The sequence below is a fragment of the Ciona intestinalis genome, chromosome 6 (assembly GCF_000224145.3).
Source record: "Ciona intestinalis chromosome 6, KH, whole genome shotgun sequence".
In the NCBI taxonomy this organism is placed as follows: domain Eukaryota; kingdom Metazoa; phylum Chordata; class Ascidiacea; order Phlebobranchia; family Cionidae; genus Ciona; species Ciona intestinalis.
Window position 1 is genome coordinate 604,990 of NC_020171.2, and position 18,579 is coordinate 623,568.

The following is an 18,579-nucleotide window of genomic DNA, read 5'->3' on the forward strand; positions in this document are numbered from 1 at the left end:
CTTTCCAGCGTGTACAATTGACTGTGGTGTTTTATAACTTAATAGCCTCTCAGAAAAACCCGCAATGCTAAAAGCTGCACTCAAAACGAGCTCGTGTCACGTAGGCCCTTTGATAGCCACAGACCTGACAATTCATAATTAAACTTTATGACACCAACTCAGTTCTAATATGATTCCTATTTTTGAGAAAATGAATATAACTTGAACACTTGTCAAAATGGATGATATGCTTAACTAATCCGCTGTCGTCTGAACAGGACTGATTCGAGCTGCATGTCTTTGTTATGGTTCGGTTTGATTACTCTGGACAAATCCTGTCTCACTCATGTGCCCAAAACCTCGAATCTCTTGGATTTATATACCGGTGTCGTTACGCTCTATTGGACTCGGGAGATGGGAAACCAGGGAGCAAATCTTACCTCTCACTCTTTTACTTTTACTCTCTTTTATTCTCCTGGCAATTCTGAGGCGCAAAAGATCTTGGTCGACGTTATATCAATAATAACACGCTCCGCGCACGCCGCAAAACGAGACAATTCAACCAACTTCTTTACTCAAAGCTCCCCTGAGCTATATAAGACAGTAGGTCCACCTTAAAACATAAACACCTGCTGTAAACAACACCTGTGCTGTATCCCGCGTACCTCATATCTATTTTCCGGCTATTAGTCCTTATATCTGACCGCTTAATCTGCATTATACATCGATAAGGATACATCAGTATAACTTCAATCGCGTTGCGACAATATAGCAGTTCTCAAACATCCATATACAATTTTACTAAAATGAAACTAAAAATCTATTTGCCATTTTTCTAAACACGACCCACGCTGAAGTAACCACACATGTCTGTAAACTTCGTTTACGAGTTTCAATTGACCTCTAAACACGCCAGACGTTTTAAACGTCAAATCGCAACGCTTTTTACTAATCCAACGAAAACACATAGACAGAACACACTGAAACCGCCTTAATACTTTCACCAATTTACGTTCAAAACTACAAAAGTTTACGAGTTACATTTAAATTCCGAACGTTTTACATACAATCTAAGCTTACCTTTTACTTTTTCATTAAGAGCACTTCATGCTACATTCAATGTGCCCTTAACTTGTGTTTTACCTTTACACATTGAAAACTAGTATTGTACAGCAGTTTACAATATACATACTAAATTTCTCGTACAAATCAAAAGTTCTTATATCATAGACAGAAGATCTCAGCTAACATAATACTAATATATACATTTTAATCAAGTCTACGTACCTTGGAACTAGTTTTTGACTTTCTTTGGCTTGACGTTGTTTCAAACTAATGCCTTCGACCCCTTATGGCCAAAAAAACAAGTTACTCCTTGAGCGACTACGTGACGCACTGCGGTACACTGAGAGGCAATCCAAAGTAATTAGTCTGGGGATGTTTCATACATTGGTCTTATCACACTTGATGAATTCATTGAAGATAATATCAAGCATTTTGTTGTTTTTTTCAAAATCTTGTGTCTTTTTTACTTTCTTTTTACTTATAAAATTAGGACCAACATGCTGAATATAAATTCGCTACTGTATTATTTACGTTTTTTTATCTTCGCTTCCGTAATCGAAATGATGTATTATCAGTCATGTGTTATTTTAATTGAACAGTGTCTTTTTATAACAGTTATTTCAATTAGGCTATGTTTTGTTGGTGATTTTGTTACCCCCTTTCTCCAAGTTGCAGTAACGTAGTATATTAGGTTGAGGCATGGTCGTTTTACTATACTATGTGGTCTAATCTGAGTTTAGAATTTCATTCTACGTTAAATAAGCTCTTGAAAAAGCTGCATTTTTCGCTTGGCTGCAGACGCATACTTCGAAATATACTTTTTAACAAAAACACAGTTTCTGTTCCTACAGCTGTCAATTATGACAGCAAGTGCGGCTTTATAGACATAACAAAGATAAAGTGTGACGCATTTGAATGTGCGGAATTTTAATGCGATACCGCTTTAAGTTGTTTAGACACCTGGAAAATGACGTCTGCCACACGACTGAGCATACAAATGCAATGCACTCTATTATAAAGAGTGGTTATACGCTGGTCTGACACGTTGTAACAATATAGAGCTAATGTAGTTTTCCTATAGTTACATTTTACTGTAAGGTAATTTAAATGTGATACTGTATGAGTTTTTAAATATGAATAATCACCCACCAAGTTACATATATGGTAACTCGTAAGCGGGAACTATATAGGTCTGTGAAACAGAATATAAAAATATAAAAAGACTGCCGTTTCCCCGCAAGGATAACTAAATTGCGGTAATATAAAGCACGTTAACGCATTCATTAAAATACGGCCCTGAAATGTGCTACATATGGATATACATAATATAACTAGTAACCTTGGAACAATACGCCTATAACTTTCACAGATGGGGCTATTGGTTGAAGTATTATGCCTGCAGAGATTTACAATCCGTAAGTGTAATGTAGCGTGCAATATAATCCGTAAGACCGGTCGAATCACTACATAATTGGCCATATGTTCAAAGTACAGGAAGACAAGGTATTCAAATTACGCAAAACTGGGGTATGGTGTCTTTTAAGGCTTATAGAACGGAAAAGGAAGCGTAACTGGATACGTTTATATGTTGATTAAGGCTAATTAATATTTTTTTCTTCGTTTCTAAATGTATTTAAATTTTAGAGAGCAAGTTTTGCTGAGTTATTTTTAATGTCAAGTGTTTTTCCTAAAGTGATACAAAACGGATGTGTATTAGGTTTGAGAAATATAGGTCCCAGTGTGTTTCACGGGTATCTATTAAATTTTGTGACCTAACTCGCTTTCCAGTACACAAAGAAACACGTGTTGGTGTTTAACCTTCCCGCCCGCACTTCCCACTTTCAAAATTGCCCACCTGTATGACGGGATAGAGTTGCTTGTGACGTCATAGTGACCACATTTGAGGGCACCTATACACCATCAAAATACCTGATTCAGTTTGGATTTAGATACACGAGTGTAGTTGCCAAATGTGGCGATCAGTTTAGCCGTACATGAGCTGCAATTTCTTCAAATTTATAGCCTGTGCGTCACTAGGGTTAAAATTAGCAGAAAATAGCTCACAGCCCCGGAAAAGTAAGGAAATACAAACAAAATACATGCTTATTTAAGCCTGTGTCTATACATGCTAAAAGGAACAGCTAAAAGCTAAAACATGGGTAAATTATATTTAAACTCTAAAAAATAAGGTCAGTTTGGTTCGTGAATTCTTGTTTTACCCAAAACAGGACTATCTTTAGATCTAAATCATGCGTGACGGTTGATTTCCTAATTTTTTGTTGCGTAACAATCGACCCACACAGATATTTTGACCCGTGCTGGAAAGTTAAAATTTTCGAAAAAAAAAGTTTAAGGTCTGTTTCAAGCTTGTACTTTTGCTTGTATTGAAAAGTAATGTCAAAATAAAGTTACACATTAATAGTTTTCGATGCATGTAAATTGGGTGTAGCGAAATGAAACACCCTGTTATTCTTGCGTATACATTGTAAATTAGGCGTACAAAAAGTTGGCAATTGGCTGTGTAAAATGGCATTTATGGACAGAAAGTTGTTGTTTTAGGAGGGGTTATACAAGTATAACAAATCGCTGCAAAGGAAGCTAAGTTAGGTAGCCAATGCATATGTAATATTCAAGGGTACGGAAGATGAGATACCCTTTCACTCTATTTTCTCGTCTTATTTGGTTGTAAACAAAGAACTACAAAAAATTATAAAACCATATCCCCACGACTTTCATAGACCGTTGTTAATTGTTTAAAACAAGATCAGGTCTCAGGATATTTAAACATTATGTGCAAAATGCCCCCCCCCCACCCTACTATACAGTTGCAAAATCACGTTGTTTAAACTATATTTCAAGTTATAAATCACTGTAAATACGCAGTGAGACACGTTTTTGACCTTTAAGTAAACCAGAGAACCTCGGAATAAACTATAATACAAAAAAACTCAATGTTTGATCCATTAGCGTTCAACGAAGCGGTTAGAACATAAAACAACCGGTCGAAACATCCAAGTCAGGCTATGGTCTACTCTATGTATTGAATTTATTCCCACACGTTTGTGTGGTCTTCAGGAAATAGCGTTATCGCTAAACAGAATACGACGCTTCCGTAGCGGCGGTAGGGAGAAAAAGTAAGACGACCGACCAAGTTTGAAAAAAGCAAAGTTTTTCAATGTACGTTATTGACATAGTAAGCACAATGTAGCCTTTGTAGTAGTACACTAGCTATAGTTCATTTAGTTGAATTACTGTTTGAGTTTACTCTGACGAGTTTGAACAGTAAAATTAAATACTTCTTAATTTATGATGTCGCATTATCGCTTACAAGTACGTTTCAAATGCTGTAATACAACAGTTTAGTTGCAATATTTTTAAAAATGCGCCAATGCCTGCCTATGAAAAGCTTAAATACTGCGGTTTAAGTATGTTTAAACGATTAGAAAACACGTTTGCTACGAACGTGGCTCAGGGGCGTTACCGCGCGGTCACAAAACTTTGTTTTACCCATCGTATTTTAATATGCCTTTCACTGCGGCAGTTGCCGTTTGGCGATTAGCTGCCACGTGTTTTAGAAATGTTAAACAGTCATTTCTTAATGTTTGATCTAAAATTTGGTTTCATTGATAGAAGAACAATTTCCTATTGATTTTTGCAAAAAATATGCACAAACAGAAAGAAAAATATAAGAAAAACCACAATCCTTATTTGATGACATGAAAAAATATATTTTATTTTACATTTTCACAAAGCATAAAAATAAGGGCACAACCACACATCTAAACTGAGAAACTATATTAAACCATTCCAGGTTTTGCATACATAGGTAAGTGGTAGTAGTTATAACTCAAGTAACTGAGCAATCTAGCTTCCACTTCTTTCCTTTGGCCATTGTTGGCAAATCTCATCTTCAACTCTGCTCTCTGCTGGCTGCTTATGTTGAGATCCTCATCCACAAGCTGGCGCACTTTAGCCTCCAATGACGGCAAGCTTTCAGCACCAGGAGGAGCGCTAGAGAGCAATTCTCGAACCTGTAAATAGTTGACCGAACTTAAGTTATTTATCTTCGCATGACGGGGAACAACAGTTGTTAAAATACGGGTGTTCTGTTTTATATACCTCGTGCCCCCATTCCAGGTTACCACGTAATAAGAAACTTACTGGTGAAAAAGAGAGTAAAAAAGGACACACAAGATATTATTTATTTACCTACATATATTGCAGAATATACAAACTTACAAAACCACTGGGATTTTAAAATGATATCTTGCTTTTTTAGAATGAATGAATGTAACTTATTTATCCTCGTGTGGCAGGGCAATGACAGGCAAAATAACTTGAATGTTCTGTTTTATACACCTCGTGACCGCCTATGAGTTACCACATATGTAGCCCATATTCTCTAATGTAACGGCGAGCATTCTAACCACTAAGTTGAGACTGTAGACAAGTAACAGGATGAAACTAAACTGACTTAGTTGTATAAATCCATAGTGCATTGAGACCGGCTGCAGTAAACTAATGTTATCTTCCACTATTCTAACACAAGGCTTACTATAAATATTGGCATTCTATTTTAAACTGTTTTAAATCTTTTACGAAACAAGTGAACTAGATGTTACATTATTATTATGTCATAGCTACTGTCGTTTTTTCGTTAATTCCCGCTTTTTGTTAATATAAAATAAGATAATTTTATTAAAATATTAAAATAGATAAATATAAATTAAGTAATATATAAAAAACCTCATGTCTGAAATCTTGGAATCTATCATGGAAAATAGACATACACCACGGCTCGCGGAAGAAAACGTAAAGATCTGGAATCATGGCTTCATTTAACCGAGCCACAAGGTTGTTGAGATATCTGGAGATTTAATAACATTGAACGTAACTTGTTTATCCTCGCAGGGCTGGAAAAATGACAGTCAATATAACATGAGTATTTTGTTTCATACACCTGTGGTCGCTTATGAGTTATGTATTTAACTTTTTGGATGATTTGTTTTTCTGGATGTGTTACAATTTGGAAAACCTACCTTTCGTGAACACCATACAATCGTACAAGATTAGAAGCTGGAAGCTTCACATCTTTAACAAGGCAAGTAACTGTCTCTACTTTCTTATACTGGTTAAGATGCAAGCGGAAGTAGTTGCCATTTTCAGGGGAGCCTGTTACTATCTCCATTCCATGATCGATATTATCAAGCTGTGCAGCATAAGAGGGCCGGTCTCCAGGCTTACGAATGTGTAGATAAGTGTAACCGCCTGGTAATACACCTTGTGTGACCTGTAAATGTAGTGTAGGATGGTATAAGCAATTAATGCAGTTTAATACAGGTTTCTAGAGCAAAACTTGCAGAAACACAACTGTTATAGGCACAAGAAATGGCAGTAAAAATAGTGCAGGTGTTATACGCCATTAATGTAGGTAAATATAACACTTTAGTCCATTTATAACATGGCTAAACTTGCTGGAAGCTAGAGACACATATGTTATAGGGCAGATACAGTGGAATAAAAATAACGCAGGGTTTAATAAGCCATTAGTCCAGATTAATACATATTTTTGGTTCATTTAGAAAGTGGAAAATTTGTTTCAAGCTAGAGACACATACATTATACAGTAAAACAGTGGGGAAAAAAGAATGCAATTTTAGCCTAAATCCATGTCCTATGCCATGCTGTAGAACCTCACCCATATACAATAGAATATCTTAAGGTAATGTGCCAACTCTGGACTAAATCCAGGAATTATGACATGCCACACTGTAGAACCTCACCCATATATAATACAACACAAGTTTACATACCTTTGGGTCTGTATACACTGGTATCAATTTCTCATGTGGATTTTCTGGCATTGGGGTTTCAGGTTTCACAGTCGTAGCTGGGGTTATAGGGGGATATTCCCCGTGATCAGAGCCATCCAAAGTGGGGTCAAATAGGGGTAACACAGTTAGCGCTAATCTGAACCCAATTTCTTTGGAGCTGGGGTAAAATTTAGAGCGGGGTTAATATAGTGAATGAATTTAACTTATTTACCCTCACATGGCAGGACAACGACAGTCATTATAACACAGATATATTTTATAATAAATGAATGAATGTGACTCATTTATCCTTCCATGGTAGGGCAGCAACAGGTGTTTTAACCTGCAGTTTACAAAAAAATAATGTAGATATAATTGGAAAAATTCTGGCCTAAACCTTAGATTCCATGGCGTGCCACATTGTAGAACCTCACCCATATAGAATAGAAAAAACAACAAAAATCTTAGGTTCTATACTCTTATAGCGTGCCACACTGTAGAACCTCACTCATATAAAACAGAATAAACGATAAAATTCTAAGGCCCTATGGTGTGTCTAAGACCTCACCAACTTAAAATACAATAAAAACGCAGATCTACAATAAAACCGAATAACTTTTTATTTTACCTGTAATTTTCATGGCGTGACCAGTAACCCTCTGCATGGTAACGTCGCGCATATTTTGTTATTGGCCCGGCTGCTCTAATTGACGGGTCATTGGTTTTAAACGAAGAATCGATAGCAAGACGGCCATCAAACACCAAACAAGCACGATTTAGAGCCAAGAATGTCCGTTCGTCGATTCGTTTTGGATGGAAGGATATGAAACGCATACATGGTAGTTGAATCACAGGTTTGGTCGGGCTTGTGAAAGACACTGATGTGATATGGGTGCCTGGGGTAGATGGGGTATGTTGTTAAGATGAGAAGGTAAAAATACTACAATCGAAGAACTCAACTATAGTACAGGGTTAAGTTATTGCTGAAAACACAAGGAGAGACTGCTATCTAGAATACAGGAGAATAAATTGAATGACAGTCAATATGAAAGCGTGTTCAGTTTTACACATGAGTTACCACATGTGTAACTTTGTGTTAGGTGCTATGTGCTTGCACTTTTGAATGAAATAGATGGAATTGTTGATAAAATGTTAGGCCAAAGTTTTTCAAATGTAATCTGCACCAAAAATTCTTACTTCAAAAAGTCGCATCTAAATTACCTCCTGAGTTATTTTCTTCTTGACACCAATCAGCCAATACATGGTCATCAAAAACACGCACCCCTGCAGTTTCAAGTCCATCCTGCACCATCTTTGACACTACCGGCTCATTAAATGGGTCTCCATTTGTAATATCATCCGATACTGACACTGTTGTATTTTGTGTGGGCGGACGGACCAAGGCAATTCTAGGCCCAGGGATTCCATGTGACATAAGACATTGAACAGTGGTGTAGGCATCAAAAGAGCGGCCGTATACTACCACCATAGGTGACTGTAAAGTTATGGTGAAATTAGTATTGAGGAGATTATATTGTATGTAGTTTTGTTGCTAATTTACTTTCCTTTGTTGTATTAAATACTCTGGTCGTTGGTACTGTTTTAAGAGAGAAAATTAAATTAGGTTATTCTTTTCATGTTAAGATTAAATATGCCATGGCATAGTTGTTAGGGCGCTATTTTTCAGAACAGAGGATGTGTGTTTAACACTCATTGCTACTACTATTGTGGGCATATGTGTACTTGGGCAAGACAGTTTTGGCAATTGCTCCAACCCAGTGGTCCTTTTTAAGTTGTCCAAATTGTCGACCATACAGAAAACAATCACCCACAAAGTTACATATATGGTGACTCATAAGCGGGCACAAGGTGCACTCACGTTATAAAGACTGTCATTGCCCCATCATGCGAGGATAAAGCAAGATACAAGTAATAAAAACCTAGTACAACTAATTTCAACAACAAAAACTCACTTTTTCATCTTGAACTTGAATTTCACATTTTAACCCCATATTTGTTGCCCATAATGATAGCTTTCTGACGTCATAATCATCATTGACTGACACTACATTGTCAGGTATTGGCTTAGACATGTCGTATGGTTTGTTGCCAGCACCCTTCGTCAAATCATGGTTGGCGGCCATGTTGTTTACATCTGCTCCAGTGGGACAAGGTATCTAGTGATGTTATAATGAGGTTTATGAGTAAATAATTAAAAGGGAGACACTTAAAGGCAATTGCTCCAACCCAGTGGTCACTAATGAGCTGTCTAAGTTGTTAGCCATACAAAAAAACACCTACAAAAAGACCTTTGTCATAACGTGTAAGCGAGCAAGAGGTGTATGTAACAGAACACCTGTGTTATAACGACTGTTGTTTATTTCTAAATACCAAAAACCTATTGGCAGAATATCAGGTTTTAAAAATACATTACACCTGGCAGCAAAATCAGAAAACCTATTTAAAATATTAATTAAACTGTTTTTACCTGATACTGCTGGCCAGTGCAAATAATCAAATGATCATATGCAACTCTAGCTCCATCTGCTGTTATAACGTGTTTCCTCTTTCTATCAATGTCCGTCATGAAACCTGTAAATTAATCGTAAGTAAATTAAATCAAAACCTATTTTAATTTTGAGTATTTTTCAAAGCACCAGACTCTTACTGTATTTCTTAAACACAGGAATTGTTCACCTACGAGAGCACCAAATCAGGGTCAGATTCGTAGAATTTATTACAGTTAATCTTAAGGTAAGTTATATATCTTTACTACAAGGTATGCCCATAAGGCTAGTAATTATACCTCAATGATATATTCAGGACTACTATTGTTGCATATTAGATAGCAAGGATTAGGGTTCAAAGCTTGGTGCTGCTACCACTGTAAGTGCGTGTGTCCTTGACAAAAAAGGACAATTGCTCCAACTAAGTGATAACTAATGCAGTAATACGGTATCTAAATTGACAGTCCCTTGGGCTGGATTTGAACCCAAGATCTATGGTTCCCCAACCCCAGTATTAAATATATAACATATTCCTACCTTGTACGATATTAACCCATGACCTCAGCGATAATCGCGCCAAGTCATCCCTTGAATATGACTCGGAAGATGACAGTAGTGTCTGGGGAAGCCCCCGTTTTGATACCAGTGTAAGATTATTGAACCGTAAGTGGGGACAGAAGCAGAGGCTTTCAAGAAACGAAATTCCAACGTCTGACGCGCCAACAACCACAATACGGGCATTGATTGTGACCTAAAAAGTTGTTACATTAAAAATATGGGCGAAAAACTTAGAATGCTAGAAAAAAATGGCATGCGACGAAAAAGCAAGTTAATTCATTGATTTTCATACATATGTATGAAACAAATTTTGTAGAAAAATTGACAAATAATTACTAACAAAGTTACATATGTAGCAACTTTTAACTGGACACAAGGTGAATGAAACAGAACACCTGTGTTACAACAATGGTTCTTTCCCTAAAATGCAAGGATAAATAAGTTACATTAATTCATTCACTCTTTTTATACACAGTAAATCTATAGGTCTGGGGTAATAGGACAAATCTGGACTAAATCCAACGTCCTAGACAAGGACCTTATCCATGTAGAATAGAAGAATAAAAGTCCTACCTTTGGTTCCAATGTTAATTTCCTGTTTATATGGTTGATGGCATAAGGTGGGGACTTGCTTATAACTCTCTCAGATGGAGCATTTATACCAAGTTCCTGCAAAGGGTATTCAATCTGTCTCCTAGCACGCACAGGGACCATAAAATTCAAGCCTGAAAAAAATGGTCAAAAACCTAAAAAGACATTCCAACGAAATTGAAAATTTGTATATGGATAGAGATGCTCAAATGTGATCTAAAGGTACCATCAAAGTTTAAAAAACTAAACAAAGTAATAGGTAGCTCCTATAACCTATGTTCCTGTTATACCATAGGACTTCATGAATATAGATTGGTTCATAAACTGTAGAAAAGATCTACATTCGGCTTATGTATCGGTTTAAAGACCTAATCTATATATAACTTTATATGCTATAAATTACTACCTTTCCTCCTAATTTTACACAGTTTTTTTATAAGTTACTAATGTATGTTTTGAAATAATAAAAAAAATGTTTAATGATTTCTATTTTAAATCGTTTCGGACATTTTTATGTAAAAATTCAAAATTTTACTTATAGAAAATTATAAAAAACATTTATAGTAACATATATGTAGTGAGGTTTATTAAATTTTGCGACAATACCTGTTATTAGGGAGTGTTTTTCACTACAGCTTTGTGGAGCATAGCTTGGGTAGATGGGGTAATACAAACATGACTTGTGGCCTTGCCGTAAAACCTCTTTGATGAAATGCTTTGCATAATGCTGGGGGAAAAAAGGATTATTGAAAAATTGCTGGATTAAACACGCAACTATTTAGGGATTTTGTGTTAAAATTCAGGCCAGGGTTGGAGAACCAGGGATTCTGGGTTTAAATCTAAGCTATAGTTAAAAAAACAATGATGGTATGATTAAATACAAGTCTGAATTTGAAAAGTAAGAATTCTGAGTTCAAATCCAGGTTAGGGTTAAAAACCAGAAACTCTGGGTTTAAATCCAAGCTAGAGGTGAAACACAAGCACCATTGTGTTAAAAACAGGTCTGAGTTGGAGAACCAAGGGTTCTGGGTTCAAATACTTACTTGGAAGATTGGGTTAAGAGCAAAATGATGGAGATGAGAATGTTCATCTCGTCTATGATGGTTGAAGTAAATAAAATCCTCTATGTTGTAATATGCACGGACTTCTTCAACATTTTCCTCTCTTCTTACAATGCATATTCCAACAACCTGGGAAAGAATAAATATGCATTAAATACTAATAAGAACAAATGAATGAATAAAATTATTCGTATAACATAGGGAACCTAATTGATTAATGTGCCGAATACAATATATTTTGGCTGTGCTTGTTTGTATATGGACACCTAACAGCAGGGTAAAAGCTGGGGTGACATTGTTAAAATACAGTTACAGTTACACTCATGGTTGTCAAACATAACAAATCTCATTGATTAATGTGCCGAATACAATATATTTTGGCTCTGCTTGTTTGTATAGACACCTAGCAGGAGGGTAAAAGCTAGGGTGACATTGTTAAAATACAATTATTATGTTGTCACCCATGTTTGAAAAGTTGGGGTAAGATGTCACCTAAAAAAACACAGCTACCTATATACATACCTGGCCGATACAGTCAGCCACAAAAGCTTGTATTTCTGTCCCATCAGTGTCTCGTCTTGCAGAGTTGAACAGCTTTAGATCAGCGAGCAAATTCTCGCGAAGTTTTATGTTTTTTGTTAATTTTTCAACCTGCAGAATAATATGAATAAGCTGGTGTCTATTCTATATGGACGAGGTTCTGCAGTGCGACATACAAAAAGGCCTGAGATTTAGGCCAGAGTTGGCCCATCACCACAACACCCAGTGTGCTACCACATGGACCTCAAACTTGTATAATGTATCACTAATTAGGCAAATGTTTGTAACTTTATCCTGGCGTGGCATGAAACTACAGTCAGGATAACACCGATGTTCAGTTTCATACACCTTGCCAAACCTAAATTACAGTATAAGTTAACCTATATTGACATGTTTAATTAAAACAAATCAAGTATGTTACATACTTGTTCATAGTCTTCTGTCTTTGCCAGTCTAACATTAAATCCTGAAGAAAGAAGTCCATTTCTATGGAACACATACAACTCATGCGGCAGATTTGTCATCGGTTTTGGAGTCACTCGAACAAATTGTTGTATAAGAGGAAACTCCGGCACTAGATGAGGTACTGTTATCACGGCAAAGTCCTTGTCGGGAAAAAGCCTAAGAAAATATGAATGAATGTAACTTATTTATCCTGGTATGGCGGGAAAACGATAGTCATTAACACACGTGTTCTGTTTCATACACCTTGTACGAGTTACTGGGTGATTTGTTTTTCTGCATGGCTGCCAATTTAGACAACCTGTTAGTGAGCACTGAGTTGGAGCAATTGTTGTTATGTGTTTTGCCCAATACCTTATACTTATTGTCAAGTTACAACATGGTTTTCTTTTTAAATTCATACACCTTATGCTCGCTGCTTAGTTGCTATCTTTTCAGAGACCAAACGATAAAGTTGAATAAATAATAGTAACTTACTTGAAAATCTTGGGCAGAAAATCTGCAGATCTCATTTCATATTGCTCATCAATGCAAAACAATTGAATGGAAAATGCATTGGATTCCCCTTTGTATGTTGACTGTCAAATAATAAACATATAATATACTTACATAAGAAAATAGCTCTGTTAAAAAATGTATGGCAGATAAAATTTGATAAAATGCAATTTACAATTTTTACCAGAATAGCTATTTTTTGGCAGAGTTGGGTTATTGCCTTGTTATAAGAGCTTTGTTAACAGCAATACACATTTATTACCACATATCCTAAAATGTGAACATGCATATATCCAATACATAATATAAACATAGAACACTGTTTAATTCAAGTATTTAAAAACAACTTTAAATTTACAAAAAAGAAAAAAAATTACCACAAATGGTTTGGGAGAAATTGGTGACTCTCGGAAGAAAACCTCCTCATTCTTATTCTCTTCATTATCCTGAAAAAGTGAGGAGCTGCTTTGCATGTGAATTTCGCTCAATTTAGGTTTTGAGCCAGTAGGGGGCAGTGCAGAGCTACTGGAAGGTTCTGATTCAGATTGAATTTCTTCAGCATTAGTTGCCACGGAAACAGAGTCCTTTTTTTCTTCTGTAACAATAACAATTGCATTAGAGGTTTTTTATCGCGCTGTCGCACAGTTGTTAGCGTGCCTGTCTGTAGATAAGAGGTTAAGGGTCCAAGGCTGGATTCTGTTACTATCATGAGTATGTGTTGTTGGGCAAGACATTTGACGGCAATTTCTCTAACCCAGTGGTCAATATTGGGTTGTTTAAATTGTCAGCCATACAGTAATAAAACAGTCCACACCATTTGGTAACTCGTAAGCGAGCACAATGTGTATGAAAGAAAACACCTGTGTTTAACCACTGTCGTTTTCCGGCCACGCAAGGATAAAGTAAGTTACATTCATTCAACCTTGATTGTCAGCTTCTGAGGAAGAACTTTTGATTGACACTTCACTTATCCTTGCTCCTTCTTCAGGGTTGGATGTGGGAGCAGATGGAGGAGGAGTGGGAGGAGGGGGAGCCTCGTCTTGGAGAATATCATCCGGATGTTCCTTGCAGAGACCGTGGAAAGAATCGAGCTCAAAACAATCCTGTTTAAAAAATTTTTGATTTTTTTTTAAGTTGAATGAATTTTTTTCAGGGAAATTCATGCGAATGTGGTTGTGTAGAGAATGAATAAATGAATTAGTTATTTATCCTTTAATGGTGGAAAAATGACAGTCGTTATAACAGTGGTTTTTTGTTACTTCGTGCCAGCTTATAAGTTACCACGTATGCAACTTTGTGGGTGATTGTTTTTTATGGCTAACAATTTAGACAACCCATAAGCGACCACTGGGTTGGATCAAATTCCATTAACTGTTTTGCCTAAGGACACATTTGCCCACAACAATAGCAACCCGAAAATGATCAAAACATACTAACACATATAATATAACATAAGTTCTCAACCCTAATCACCTGCAAGAGTTTTACATTAACATGCGAGCATACACTGAGGAACCCAACTGCTTTCCCACCAACTTCAGCTACTATAGAATGATTGTCCTCATCTTGGGCCTCAATCATTTCAGCAAGGAAGTAATCCCCATATGTCTGGAGGGGAATTTGTGGTTAGGAATAAATGCTAGGATATATGCCTTATGTTTTATGTTGTTAATGTAAATGATATATACTTGCGATCTGGAGGATATATACTTGCGATCTGGATACATTCAAAAAAATACACTAGATACACACATTGTGTATTCAAACGCCTCATGCTCACTGTCAAGTTATAACATCGGTGTCTTCTTATACACCAGACACACATGGTGCATTCATACGCCTCATGCTCACTGTCAAGTTATAACATCGGTGTCTTCTTATACACCAGACACACATGGTGCATTCATACGCCTCATGCTCACTGTCAAGTTATAACATCGGTGTCTTCTTATACACCAGACACACATGGTGCATTCATACGCCTCATGCTCACTGTCAAGTTATAACATCGGTGTCTTCTTATACACCAGACACACATGGTGCATTCATACGCCTCATGCTCACTGTCAAGTTATAACATGGGTGTCTTCTTATACACCAGACACACATGGTGCATTCATACGCCTCATGCTCACTGTCAAGTTATAACATCGGTCTCTTATTATACACCAGACACACATGGTGCATTCATACGCCTCATGCTCACTGTCAAGTTATAACATCGGTGTCTCCTTATACACCAGACACACATTGTGCATTCATACGCCTCATGCTCACTGTCAAGTTATAACATCGGTGTCTTCTTATACACCAGACACACATGGTGCATTCATACGCCTCATGCTCACTGTCAAGTTATAACATCGGTCTCTTATTCTACACCAGACACACATGGTGCATTCATACGCCTCAAAGCTCACTGTCAAGTTATAACATTGGTGTCTTCTTATACACTAGACACACATGGTGCATTCATACACCTCATGCTCACTGTCAAGTTATAACATCGGTCTCTTATTCTACACCAGACACACATGGTGCATTCATACGCCTCAAGCTCACTGTCAAGTTATAACATTGGTGTCTTCTTATACACCAGACACACATGGTGCATTCATACACCTCATGCTCACTGTCAAGTTATAACATCGGTCTCTTATTCTACACCAGACACACATGGTGCATTCATACACCTCATGCTCACTGTTAACGGGTAATATAAACTTGTTCGTACACATTTACACATAATAGTCAGTCTAACAAAATAATAAGCAAAATATTGAAATATTCTCTCTTTTACACATGGGTTAGGTTCTGCAACATAGGACCTGAGATTTAGTTCAAAATTGGTCTATTACCCCACAAAAAGTCCATACCTCAGTCAGATTATTGTTGAGTTGTTTAAATATTGGAGTAAGGTCATCATGGTCCTCTACACAAGCTTTACGAACATGAAGTAATGGTACATGGTTGTGTCGGTGGCATACATACAATGTATGGTGGCCTAAAAGGTATAACTTGTGTAAATATATATTTTCGTTATGCCATTAGTTGGGCTGTATGGGTTAGAGGATCTTTGCTACCACTGTGGGCGTATGTGTCCTTGGGTAAGACACTTAATGGTAATTGCTCCAGCTCAGCTGTCCCTTATCGGTTTTCTAAATTGTCGGTCATATATAAAAAGGTTGAAATATTCTCTAAAAAATTAGTCACCCACAAAGTTACAGATGTGGTAACCCATAAGCGGGCACGAAGCATATGAAACAAAACACCCCTGTTACTGTTATACCGACTGTCATTGCCACACCATGCCAGAATAACTAAGTTACATTCATTCAAAAAAGTTATATTGAAGGCATTTGTATTTAAAACAGAACATCAGCATTATAACAACTGTCTTACACTTACCGTTTTACACAAGCATAAATAAGTTACATTTATTAATTTATATCAGATGTATCATAGAAATATCATATCACCTCCTAAGCCATCTCTTTCTGCAGGATGAAAGATCTGTGCCAGTGCTGGCTCTGGTTTAGTGTCCGATCTCAGCGATAGAAATATGAACCGAAGCTCTGGTACAGCGTTAAACACAGTGCGAACAATTTCACTCGCGCACCCAATGGTGTAATCATCTTTCGCAGCAAAGTAATGGAGAAAAAGACTGAAAAATAAGATGAGTTTTGAATGGTTTAGATTTAAAGCATGGCTATTGTTGGTATACAAATAAAAACGCCTTTATATATGACATAATTGTTTCATTTTTATACTTTTGACTTAAGGAGAATTGTGTCAAAATGAGGAAAACTATATCATATATATGATTGAATAAATGTAACTTACTTTATCCTCGCATAGCAGTAAAACGACAGTCGTTATAACACGGTGTTCTGTTTCATACACCTCGTGCCAGCTTACAAGTTACCATGAATGTTACTTTGTAGGTGATTATTTTTTGGGAGATTGTTTTCATTATTATTTTTATATGTGTACATATAGGCTGGTATGTTACAATTAATTTAAAAATGGCTAGAAAATCGTAATATAAACTTTATTTAAGCTTACCTGTTTAATGGAGAAGCATTAGAGGAGAGTTTATATTTCATATCTAACATCCATTGCTCCCATTCAGCTGGGTTACAAACTTCTATTTGTGGTTGGTCTAAAAATCCAGCAAACCCTAAAACCTGGGGAAAGTATCAAAATTATACAACAAGTTTACATAAAGGGCCACCATCTTTTATAAAGAATCTACATGGTCCAATTTAACGTTGAAGATATTTTATATATAGTTCCGCAAAAAAAGTTGAACGTGTATATTTAATTTGTAGGTGGGCCTAGCGATTAGATATTTTACAGCACGTGGGTTAATAAATATTCTGATGTGCTAGTTACTTGGCATTTGTTTTTGTATAGCCCTAATGCATAAAATATAAGAAAAAAGCTCTTCTGGTATAAAAATGTTTTTTTTTTGAAAAAAATCCATTTACCAATAAAACGAATTTCTTTTTTTGGGAGTTTTTTGAACAGTCGAGCTATATACTTCTTTATTACATGAATTAATCAATCAACATTCACCTCATTTTCTTCATTGTTAAGAGTTACAGATAGATTTGATTTTTCAATCAAATGCACAATATTGACTCTGCCAAATTGTGAATTGGTGCGTGGGGCTATCAACTCTAGTATGGCTGGTGCGTCAAGAGATTCTGTACGACGAGCGTTTATGACCTGTGTAAAATACAGTGCGGTTAACTGGTAATATAAGGGAACTGGTTCAAGGCTCGTCGTTGCTACCATTGAGGGTGTATGTGGCCTTGGGCAAGACACTTATAGGCAATTTCTCCAACCCAGTGGGCACTAATGGGTTGTCCAAATTGTCAGCTATACACAAAATAAGGTACATTTATTATACAATACACATTCCATGTCGCTGGTACAGTTTAGGCAGCATATGGGTATGTGTTAGTTGGACAGGCGTATTTTTTGCAATACTTTGTGCTAAAACTACAGTTATAGTGTATTTTAATAACATAAAGATATAGCATACAATTTCGGTCTCATGAATATAAATTGTTTTATACGCTATACTATTACCTCTGTAGGTCCATGTGACGATGTAACAGTCGTCATTTTTGCTTTAACATGTGCCAACAAACTAGTTTATTAATTACACATCTAGCATACAAAGATATCACTGAAAAAACATGACATATCATAAGTTTTCGATAAAAACGAAAACAAATTCCTTGGCTTGATGTTGCCATAGAAACACAACCACGCAGTGTTACCGATAGATTACCGCTTTTAAAAATATTTAAAATTTAATTGAATTTTAATTCACATAATTTGCCACTTATCTATTTATGCAATTTAAATTAGGGAAATTTTATTAAAATATGATTGTAATTAATCAGAAAACAGCCTTTAAAGTTACCTAACTTTAATGTTAGTTTGAAATTAATTTTGGGAACTAACATTCTTTACAGACCTAAAACACTAAGTTTC

General features: G+C 36.2%; 1 protein-coding gene across 1 annotated transcript; it reads right to left on the minus strand.

Annotated features, from left to right (window-relative positions):
- Nucleotides 1–4,748: 4,748 nt before the first annotated feature.
- Nucleotides 4,749–18,318, minus strand: LOC100180804 (cilia- and flagella-associated protein 61). Its single transcript, XM_002126417.3, has 23 exons — nucleotides 18,169–18,318; nucleotides 17,650–17,802; nucleotides 17,137–17,258; nucleotides 16,551–16,735; nucleotides 15,948–16,075; nucleotides 14,545–14,679; nucleotides 13,994–14,174; nucleotides 13,449–13,666; nucleotides 13,054–13,154; nucleotides 12,540–12,735; nucleotides 12,097–12,225; nucleotides 11,557–11,703; nucleotides 11,120–11,240; nucleotides 10,496–10,647; nucleotides 9,902–10,115; nucleotides 9,346–9,449; nucleotides 8,831–9,034; nucleotides 8,079–8,352; nucleotides 7,486–7,753; nucleotides 6,858–7,035; nucleotides 6,084–6,334; nucleotides 5,791–5,911; nucleotides 4,749–5,075 (listed from the first exon to the last, which is right to left on the minus strand). The coding sequence occupies exons 1-23, from the start codon at nucleotides 18,202–18,204 to the stop codon at nucleotides 4,842–4,844; spliced, it is 3,852 nt and encodes a 1,283-aa protein (XP_002126453.1). The 5' UTR covers nucleotides 18,205–18,318; the 3' UTR covers nucleotides 4,749–4,841.
- Between the last annotated feature and the right edge of the window lie 261 nt (nucleotides 18,319–18,579).